This window comes from Morus notabilis, unplaced genomic scaffold (assembly GCF_000414095.1).
Source record: "Morus notabilis unplaced genomic scaffold, ASM41409v2 Scaffold1292, whole genome shotgun sequence".
NCBI classification, from domain to species: Eukaryota; Viridiplantae; Streptophyta; class Magnoliopsida; order Rosales; family Moraceae; genus Morus; species Morus notabilis.
Window position 1 is genome coordinate 408,166 of NW_010361938.1, and position 11,022 is coordinate 419,187.

General features: G+C 38.8%; 3 protein-coding genes across 6 annotated transcripts; 1 reads left to right on the forward strand and 2 right to left on the reverse strand.

The window, feature by feature from the left end:
- Positions 1–183: 183 nt before the first annotated feature.
- LOC21397340 lies at positions 184–3,197 on the forward strand. Of its 4 annotated transcripts, XM_024167421.1 has the most exons (8): positions 184–384; positions 1,043–1,161; positions 1,303–1,311; positions 1,406–1,525; positions 1,609–1,767; positions 2,109–2,281; positions 2,569–2,674; positions 2,829–3,197. In XM_024167421.1, exons 2-8 carry the CDS (start codon positions 1,066–1,068, stop codon positions 2,856–2,858), a joined length of 693 nt encoding a protein of 230 aa, XP_024023189.1. In that variant the 5' UTR covers positions 184–384; positions 1,043–1,065; the 3' UTR covers positions 2,859–3,197. The 4 variants fall into 4 exon arrangements, with proteins under 4 accessions (XP_024023189.1, XP_024023187.1, XP_024023188.1 ...); XM_024167419.1 differs by having other exon boundaries at positions 1,043–1,311; XM_024167420.1 differs by having other exon boundaries at positions 184–280; positions 1,043–1,311.
- Positions 3,081–7,103, reverse strand: LOC21397341 (U3 small nucleolar RNA-associated protein 6 homolog). Its single transcript, XM_010100891.2, has 6 exons — positions 6,629–7,103; positions 5,217–5,870; positions 4,548–4,997; positions 4,002–4,174; positions 3,624–3,807; positions 3,081–3,304 (listed from the first exon to the last, which is right to left on the reverse strand). The coding sequence occupies exons 1-6, from the start codon at positions 7,046–7,048 to the stop codon at positions 3,215–3,217; spliced, it is 1,971 nt and encodes a 656-aa protein (XP_010099193.1). The 5' UTR covers positions 7,049–7,103; the 3' UTR covers positions 3,081–3,214.
- Positions 7,104–9,233: 2,130 nt separating this feature from the next.
- LOC21397342 (glycine-rich cell wall structural protein 1) lies at positions 9,234–10,376 on the reverse strand. The gene has a single exon (XM_010100892.1). It carries the CDS (start codon positions 10,374–10,376, stop codon positions 9,234–9,236), a length of 1,143 nt encoding a protein of 380 aa, XP_010099194.1.
- Positions 10,377–11,022: the final 646 nt, after the last annotated feature.

Genomic DNA, 11,022 nt, shown 5'->3' on the forward strand with positions numbered 1-11,022 from the left:
GTCAAGGGTCAATTTGTAAGAAAAAAATATAACACTCGAAGAACCAAAGGAAAAAAAAAAGGCCAGTGTCGAAATAAAAACTCGTCAGCAAGGAAATCATGAGAAGGAAGCGACGTCGTTATCAAGGTTGCCTTGCAAATGCCAAACTGGGAAGTCCCCCACTTTTGTGGATTCTCATAACAGCCATAAATATTTTCTTTTCAATATTTTTTTTTTTAGAAATAATATGAATCTTCTGAAGGCGAATCTCAGGAGCCATACATAAAATTGGTGGCTTTCAGTGAGACCCTCCATATTTTCTAACTTCATAAAAATCCCTTGCTATATTGTAGAATATTGAAGCTCTTTGTGTTATTTGATATTCTCTTTCAGACACAAAAAGTCGTAAGCTTTTATTTGCAGTCCTTATATATTTATTTATTTTTAAATTTGCAGATGAGGTTATCTCAATCGTGACAAGGTTGATTCTTGTTGAATTTCTCTCTGTTGTTTGAGTTTTCTTGTTGCTGTTTTTATTTGATCTGTGATCATCAAAATATTTCAACTTGTCTAAAGTTTACCGGAAATAGTTGTTTCCAAAGCTCACCCATTTGTGGGCTAGTGATTATCTGCTTGGATAGCTATGAAATTGAGCATCTTTTTTGGTTTGATTAAGAAATTATTTTAACGGAACAAAGGGTTTTCGATTATTTCTGTTCATGCTTGATCAATTTCATTGAACTTGAAATTAGGACGAACTTGACCATTGCTTGATGGACTACTTTACTTTCATACTGTCTAGAAGCTTAGAGAGCCTTAGACAACACAAGAAAAGAAGTAAATAAAGATGTAATTAATCTGATTTTTTTTTTTTTGGATTACTATGTATCATGTATGTAACATAATTTGAGTTTTTGCATTGATATTGGATTAGTTGCTTAGAAAACGTAGGAAGAGATGTAACTAAGCTGATTTTTTTTTTATGGTTAATTTAGTATATATATCCTTGTTTATTAGATTGTTCAGTATCTAATTTTTGGAATTGATATTGGATTATTTGAAGGTAATCTTTATCATGGTCTAAACATGTTGATGGTTTGTGCACCGGTGGCCAATACAAAGTGTTTGACATACCCAGATTCTAATACACTACATGAGGCATTTCCCTCTAAGAGTACCCATGTAAATTCCTTGAGTTATGTTTCATTAACACCCAAGCTATATAGTACTCCTTGTAATTGTACACTTCATTGTTCCTTATTTTCTTGGAAAGGGTGTAATCATCTGAACACCCATCATTTTTCTCACCTCGTGGCTTCAAAGAAATGGCGGGTGAGTATGTTGCAAGTTTTGGGCCAATTTTAGCAGATTATTGTGTGGTTTTGTTCAAGTTCTTGATAGTGATCTTCCACTTTGACTCTTGCAGTGCCGGTTGGATGATTCAGTTCCATCCGATGAGGAGTATCGTTCATCACGCAACATAGCAATCAGTTTGTTGAGACGGTACAGGAATGTGGTTGACCGTGGAGGAGGTGACAACCTAAAAGTATATTCAGTCGTTTGCTTGATCGGTTGTTCTGTTAGGTTTGCTCAATTATCTTTTCTCGAATAACCTTTTTGGTTAATCAGGAGTTTATTAGTGCTGGGGTGAATGCTTATGCACTAGGCTGCACTGATGAAAGCTTAAGGAAAGAACTCGCTGATATGAAAGAATCCGGCGTTGAAATTGAGGCAATGCAAAGTTATGGCGGAAACACGAGTTTGAAGTCCAAGATTTCATCAGAGGAGGTGAGGCGATCCTTTCTTAAGTTAATCCATTAGAAACATACCATTTTATTCATCTACAAAATTTCCCAATGTGAAAACTAAACATGTGTGTGAAGGGCTGATCTTTTAATCGGCTTATGAAGAAAAGCCTTTTTCTTAGGATTGGGAATGTGACTTTTGTAGCCAACTTCATTTGGAGCAACAGGTTCCATCTTTGTTAGCGCTTGAAATTTCGCTGCGTAGTCTTATTCTAGAATGCAGATGTGATAAGCAGGGTGTACATGTGAAATTTGCGGAAGGGCTAAATAAGTGAAATCCCTTTCTTTCTTGCTTGCTTTCTTACATTCTTTCTCATGTTGCAGGTTGATGAGTGCATTTTGTGGTTGAGCATCATATTCATCACCATATTGTGTACCCCGCAACCGACTGTAGTTAGGTGGTCGTCAACTCCGCCAGTGTCGGATGAAGTAAGGCTTCAGTGGAAGGGCTTTTGTGCTCTCATTGCAAATGCATATTACGTGCGAGGAATGGCATGGTAAGGGTGCTTTCTAGCACATTCCATTTCTTTCTTTGAGCACCAGCTGCAGTTTTATCTAGTGATTTTGGCTTCTCCAAATATCTGAAGCAATTAACTTGATTCTATCATTTTAGGAAAAACCTAACAACTTCCTACTTGTTTTTCCTCACTCGAACTTTGAATATATTTTGAAAGAAGTGTCATCTTCTATCAAGGCTAATAATTATTCTTAAAACTTTTTTCTGTTCGTGCGTTTGAGGCTGAGGCTCTAATAAATATTTGTTTTTCGATGTTTTGGCCTGCAGGCTTCCTGTGAAGACTCTTCAACTAGAGCAAATGGCAGTAGTGGGACGAGCTGAGGAGCCATCAGTTGTTGCTAGTCGAATGCAATTAGTGTTTAGCACGCTTGAGGTTTGTTGATTCTCCAAGAGGCTAATATACTAATAGGCGCCAAAAAGGAATTAGCTACAGTTATATATATTCTCATTTCCTTATCCAGATATCCTGATCATGGTAAGTTTAGGTTGTATTGACTATCTACTTGATGAATTGTTTGCACGTGCAGGTAGTGAGTCCACAGTGGCCAAGAGTATAGCACTTTCACACTTTTCCAAGTGCAGCTCAATCTTCTCCATCTTAAGGCTGAAGGAAAAAAAAAAAAAAAAAAAAAAAAAAAAAAAAAAGGGGGAAAAAAAACAGCAGGGGATGTGCTTCCACATTTGAGAATTTTCATGTGAAGACCAAATAAGCCATGTAACGTAGCAGTTATCCATATGATTTAAAGTTATTGGCTATTTATAAATCTCACTAGTAAAAGGGCAGAAAAATGTTTATATCATTAGCGATACAAGTGCTGTTACACCTCTCTTCTTTTTACTGTCCAACTACAGTAATAACAATAAATATTTAAAAGGTCAAAATTGGATTGAATGTACAACGAAATTTCAGTTTTCACATATCAGGAGTGATGAGAGCAGCAGCGTCCTTCAAAATCTTTCTAGCACGCCAATAGACAGCGCTAGCTGTTTCGGATGTTCCCATCTGCAAAATGATACAAAATCCTTGTCAGTGGACATAAATATTCTAAGCGTTGATTGGAATTTAAGGTCAAATTACAAAAGGGTCGTTTAGATTGGCCTTATTAAAAGGAGTCAAAACTGATGTTTACTGCTTACAGATAACGAAATAAACTTTCGTCTCTTCTTTATGGAGAATGAAATAGCAGCATGCCAACATTGTAGATTATTAAAGGCACTTATGTCAAACCAGTAGAGCCTCCTAATTATAAACCACATTCCAGATTATATCAAATGGCATTGCCAACCTAATGTGTTTGAAGCGTAGGAAACCTAAACCTCACCTTTGTCTCCAGTCCATAGTAATTTTGCCATAAGCTCACATTTTGGCTGTAAGTTGTAAGGGCCGATTCGTACAACTTCCGCGCATTTGCGAGCCCATCTTTACCACCAACTGATGCTAGGTTTGTTTCCAACTCGATGCAATTTCTGTATATGGCAAGCCCTGGACGTGGTAAAGCAAGAAATCTGCAACAAAAGCAAGATAAAATCTTAGAAATTTCACCCAGAGCAAGAGCAGAAACTAGGCGCAAAACCTTTCTACATATTGCTTTTGGATTATGGAGCCATACATGTTTCAAATGCAAAGTGCTAATGAAGACGAACAATTCTTCACCCAGAACAAAGAATAAATTATAACTAGTTTGGATTTAATGACATACCGCTTATACATGTCTCTTGCCTTTCGAATTCCATCTTCTTGGAAGACAAAATTCACGATAGCAGCAGAGAGGGAGAACCCATCGTCACTGCCTCCATCTTTAGCTAATGATACAATAGCAATCTCAACCAGCTTGTCAAAATATTCCTTCTGATTAGAAAACAATTTGAATGCCTGCAAAAAGAAGTTTCAGATATTTAAATCTTCAGTCATTTTAATGGTTCTCAAGACTTGGAAGGAAAAATGGCATAAGAAGTTATGTTTTATATATCCCAGATTCTGTAGGGTAAAGAACATGCCCGTCAGTGAAACCTTAAGTAATTAAGCACATAACCAGCCAAAAACATGTCAGCAAGACTGTTAAGAGGCTATGCAACGTTTCTGGCATCTTTGAAGGACAAAGTGCAATGTTTAGTACTTTATCTACCATCAGGTATATAGCATGTCACTGAGGAATATATAAGTAATCACCAAAAAAAAGGTTGGATCGCAACCAAAATAAGTAGACAAAAGTCAATAAACAATGGGAGAAAGTATAGGTGAGTACCATGAGCCACAAGCTCTCAGCTTTTGAGACGTGGGCTTTTGTCAAAACATCCTTTATGAGTCCATAGATGGATTGCAGGTCAGCTTTAGATGGAGACACAGAACCCCTTGTAATTTGTCTAATTTCTAGCGAGGCCTTTAATAGCCATAATCTAATTGAATACGAAAAAATCTCATGGCAAAGCTTTTCTGCCAGTTTCCTCGCTTCATCAAGTCTTCCCAGTTGCAAATAAAATGAAATATGCTGGCACGCAAGATCCTCCGTTATACACCCCATTGTTTCAGCCTTCTCAAACACTTCAAAAAGATTTGGTATAAAAGTTGTAAATGGACCAGATAGCCCCGAAATTTCTTTTTCTCCTTTACTGGAAACAATAACACCCATCAAAAACTTTGTGTAGAAATTCACCACTCTGACTGAAGGAACAACTTTAAGAGCCTCCTCAAATACCTACTCATAACAAAATCCAGGATTATTCACAAGAGGATTACAGATTAAGGTGATCCACACGAGTCTACTTCAGTTTCATATACCGATATACAGAAAGTAAAAGATCTCACTCAGATGGTTGCCAAACAATGCAGAACAACTGATACTGAACCCTATGAGAAGAATTCTATGAATTAAATTTTTTTTTTAAAAAAAAAAAAAGTTCATGTAGATTTGTACCTGAACAGCTTTTTGTGTCCGAGAAAGCACGAGTTCTTCACTCATTTCCTCTGCGCTTTCAGGATCAAATTCAAGTCTAGCAAGCCAATCCCAATACTCCGGTTCAGTTGAAAAATCTCTCTTCATCTCGCTTAGTATTTGTTCTCGCATTTCTTCTGAATGAGCCAAGTCTACTGCCTCCAATATCTCAAAAATTCTCCTTCTTAGATCAAGACTAGAAGGAAGAGCTTCAATTGCTCCAGCATATATGGTTCTCAAAATATTGAATCCTTGCTCTCGAAACAAGTCTACTTTCTCCGTTGTCTCCTTGCTTTCCGGATTTGGTTCTTTATTTTCTTTTTGGTCATTAAGGGACATAAATAAATCTTCATTTTCTTCTCTCCACTGTTTCTCCTCGGTAACTTTTTGATCACGGATCAGAGTCCCCTCATCCTCTCCAAGAGCAACCTTTCGGGCCTTCAATTTATTAAGGTAAGTGAGTTCCATGCGGAGATACTCTATCCAGAGGTCTTCTGAAGTGGGACAAACTCTCAACCCACTCTGCATTAGAGCACGAGCAGCGGCAACATTTAAGTTATGATCAAATTCCCAAGCAGCTGCATATATCCAAAGCCCTGGGACTTTTGGATGAAACCTTATAGCCTGAGCCAGGACCTGCAAAATTAAATAGAAAAAAAAGTAAAAAAAAAAAAACTATAGTCACGCTAATTTGAAAAAGTAATTCGGACAAACCTAGTGGATAAGAGATATTCTCCGTCTTATTCTCTCATCTTTCTTTTTTCAAACCGAAAGGACCTTGAAACCTTTCAGTTTTGTTGATCAGTATATTACTTAAAACCTAAGAAAACGTACGACCAAGATACATTTCACCTAATATAACAATTTTTTGGCTGATTGTTGTGGTCTCCCGATATGATTAGAATAAATAAATCCCTAAAGTCCCAATGATTAGAAAAGTAAACCTCACAAACATAGTGTATATAATTCATTTTAGACGTATTTCTCATTCTTTTTTCACAAACCAAAAGGAGCTTGAAATTCTTAAGCTTTGCTAATTACTGCATAAACATTCTGGCTATTTTTAAGGTTTTATAGAGGCAGGGAAAGAAACGTAGGATTAAAAGAAAACTGTCAAACTTCTACATTTTTGAACTTTTTCCTATCTTTCCTCCCTTTTCTCGGCAAACAAACAAAATCGAAGAAGACTCTTCATCTAAAACAGTTATCTTTGTCAAAATTTCGGCAATAAGAAACTGAAAAAACACCAAATCAAGCTCTATTCGGCCAAATTAAATGCGCTTTCACTAGAAGTGAGCATTTCGCTCAAGGGAAATCAATCAAAACCAGAATATTCCCTGTATTCTTTCATTTTGCAGGAAAAAAAAATGATCAACACAAAAAGGAAAATTTACCTTCTTCATCCTGCCATTCCTTCGTTGCTTACAAAACTCAAGGTACCGAAACCAGAGATCAATGTCGCCCTTGTACCGCATAACCGCGAGCCTGTAAATCTCAACAATCCTCACCAGGCCGGCGTAGTCCGAAACCGACTTCTTCCTCTTAGTCTTGTTCTTGTCGTCAACACCCTGCTTCTTGAGCTCGCGCGCTACCGACTTCTTCCTGAGTCGGCGGAGCGAGTCGAGCTGAGTCTCGTAGTCGATGTAGGCTAGGTAATCCTGCTTGAGCGGACTCGGCCGCTTGAGCCTGTACTCGAACTTCCGCCGCTGCTTCACTATCTCGGCGATCTCGCGGCGGGAGAAGAGACCGCGACGCTCGAGGTCGTCGAGCTCGTTGACCATGCGCTCGAGGCGGTACTGCACTACGTCCGCCATTTTTCTAGGGTTTTGGAGATTGCTCTGTGGATTCTTGCGAGGCCTGGTGCTACTGATAGAGGAAAGAGAGGAGAAAACGGCGAACGGAGGGAGACGCTAGGGCGGGTAATTACGATGGTATTGGTTTGTTTGTGGAAGCGATGATGGGCCGGTATTGGGCTACAACTACTAAACTAAATCTTAAGCCCGGTACTGCATTTATGGCCTCAAGCGCCACACGGACACTATTCAAACGAGAAATATTTTTTAGTAAGAGAAAAGGAGACATACATGGGTCCAGATTTTTATTAACACTCTTTAATTAAAGAATTATACTGATTAAAAGGATATTAATTAAAAATAAATGCTAAAAAATTAAGAATCAATAATTTATGTGAATGAAAATTGATAAATTAGATTAGAGATACGTTGATAAACTAATAATTAATGAATCAATGATAAATTAAAATGAGTCAACAAGTTATCAAAAATCAGTTAAATTAAGGAAATTTTTTTTTCGAAAATACGATTTTCTTAATTTTGTAAAACTAAGATCATCTGCTTAAAGTAATTATCTATATCAATTTTTTTTTAATAAAATTCCTACTTATAATTTGTGATAAAACAGTAACCAGATTTGACTCATCATTTATCAGTTCATTTGCTTATCAAATATAAATTTATTAATTATTTAGTCAACAACTATGAAATTTAGTGGTTAATTTTTATTAGTCGTTTAAGGCTAACTTAATTAGTGTTTAGTGGATGTGTGAATGGTTTTCAATATATCGAGTTCTTAGTTCAAGGCTCGGGAAATAGTATGTAATATTTATTTTCAAATATTTTTTAATTACCTTCTCAAAACTCTTCTTAAAAAAAAAAAAAAGAAAAACCCAATATTCTATGAATGAATCATGCATGTGCGTTTTGATGATGAATTTAAATAAAATTATAAGGTTGTTTGTTTAGAATGTGGATATTGTTAGTGGTTATGAAGCTGCGTTAGTTTCCTTTAGGCTTTAACATGCAAGTGGGTAATGATATGCAATTACACATATGCCCTTTTGTTTTGATATTGTAGTGTAGCACATGAAAAGTATTATTTTCATGCCCAATATTTTTTTAACGTGTTTTATTACATCTGTGTTGACAATTAAATTATTTTTTTTTTCTGTCACATGAAAGTACTTTTTTCCTCGATGACCAATGAGAAAAATCACAATTTTCATTAATAAGAAAGAAGGATTGAGAATCCCCTATCTTCTGTGGTATAAGTTTGTTGATTGTTTACACATGTTATTTCACATGATCACTAACTACAATTAGGGCCGTAAAAAATCACCTCAAACCCGATGAACCCGACCGAGCCGAGCCGATCATACTCAAAAATTATGAGTTTCTAATTTTTTATTTAATTTTCGGTTTTAATTATGCTTAACCCGCACTGCGCGGGTAAGGGCGCGGGGTGGGGTTACATGAACCCAAGGTAACCCTACCCGGCCGAACATGTTTAAAGTAGGTAAAACAATATCCAACACTTCAACCCGAGTAACCCGACCTTACCCGAGGTCACCCGAAAGGTTGCGGGTTTGTAGACTTAAGAGAGTGTCGCGGCCTAAAATTTTCTCAACCCACACTGATCGGATAGGCTCAATTTTTCGACTCAACCCTACCCTATCCGGCCAATTTACACCCCTAACTACAATCGTGTACATGTATATATTAAATTAACAAGACCTACTCGTGTACACTTTTTCTTTTTTAATTTCAGTCGTGTTCATCCTCTCTTATTTTAATTAGTTTTATAACTATTGCAATTATTGTTATTATTATTTTAGTGAATAATTAGTAATTGAATATTTCTTCGTCATTTCCATCATTTTCATAACTGATAATTCTACGTATCAGATAATAAGAAAAAGCATATTAGGCCTGGGTTGGTGAGCGGTGACTATATGGTATTGTAGGAAGTTAAGGATAAACACAATTGACGAGAATAAATGCAAACATAACATGAATAAATTTAGCCATTTAGGTTTGTCCAACAAAGAGATTATTCTGAAACAAACAAATGATCTTACGTGCTTATATCATGCGGGAATATCAGTTTCCTAGCTCTCCATTGCCACAACTACACATAACAGCACAGGCCAATGAGAGAATCATGTTTAGAAAATCATCTATAAAAAACGAACGTGGGTAAGGCCTAAGGGTGGTCACCAGTAGTAACAGCTCCAACACCACTTCCCCTTCCAAAACCAATTCCAAAGCCCATTCCAAATCCCATGCCCATCCCAGTACTTCCACCACTATAACCTTTGCCGCCACCACGTCCCACTCCCTCCCCTTTCCCGCCGCTATCACCGCCTCCCATTCCAAAACCACCCCCACCACCCTCACCATGACCATATCCTTCACCTTCTCCCCTACCACTTCCTCCTCCACCATTGCCACCGCCACCGCCACCTCCACCTCCGCCGCCACCACCACCACCACCTCCTACTCCGAAACCGAAACCAGCTCCAAACCCACTACCATGACCAAAACCTCCACTAGAACTGTCGCCGCCGCCTCCACCACCACCTCCTCCTCCTCCAGCACCAATGCTTGTATCACCACCAGCACCAGCACCAAAACCACTACCATGACCACGCCCTCCATTTGAACCACCTCCTTCTCCACCGCCGCCACCTCCACCTCCTCCGCCTGTGCTGCCACCTACACCACCGCCAGCACCAAAACCACTACCATGACCAGAACCTCCATTTGAATCCTCACCCCCACCTTCTCCACCACCACCGCCACCCATACCTCCTTCACCACCATCTCCTGCACCAAAACCACTGCCGTGACCGGACCCTTCACCTGAACCACCAACACTGCCACCACCACCTCGACCCTCTCCTCCACCGCCGCCACCACCACTCCCAACACCAACACCAGCGCCAGCACCGGCTCCGAACCCGCTCCCATGACCGGACCCCTCACCAGCACCAACACTTCCTCCGCCTTCTCCGCCGCCTCCACCGCCACCACCACCACCACCACTTCCCGTTCCACCTCCAGCTCCATAGCCTTCGCCATGCCCCGACCCACCACCCGCACTGCCCCCACCACCACCACTGCCACCTCCACCGCCGCTGCCTCCACCTGCTGGCCCATACCCTTTAGCTCGACTCATTCCCTGACCTCTTCTGCCGAAGAAACTCCCACAACTCCGCCAACTTCTATACGAACAATAGTCATCGTCATAGTCATTATCAAACGCCCATCTTTTTGGACTTCCATAGCTGCTTTCATCTACTTCCTCACTCAAAGCACAAACAACACTCCATGCAAGAAGAGCCATGCATAAAATTTTTTGAAGTGTACCCATGGCTGTCATAATCAATTAGCAGCTCAAGTTAGTACTTTGGTTGGCCTCCATTGATCGTGTTTCCTCTATATATAGCCATGGAAAAGCTAGAGGGTACTCAACAATGGCAACCAATTTTACTGGTCCATATTTTTTGTTAAAAAGAGAGAGTTTTAATTGGCGGGAAGCACTAACTAAGCAGATAAAAAAACAAAAAATGACGTCCGAGTCAAGAAAAGTCCAGCTAATTGTGTCTTGGGAGGTCAACAATATAATTAGCGGACAAGGAAAATATATTAATGAAAATGTTATAAAACTCAAATTAAGCCAGAGATATTGGCTAAATTCCTTGCCTCCTCCTAATCAAAAGCCCAAATAATATTTGTCGGGTTGCACATAATCTAGCAAAGGAAAACATTATTTTAAGTCAAGCAGAGAGTATATATAGGCCTCATTCGTTTCGCTGATTCGAGTTTAGAATTCAAATTTTACTACAGTAAAAAGTTCTCACAAATAATTACATCTAATTTTTTTACTACAGTAAAAAACTTTCACATACAACCACATCTCAATTCGAATTTTAAACTCAAATCAGCGAAACGAACGAGGGCATAATATACTATATGGTGGAGTAGGTGAT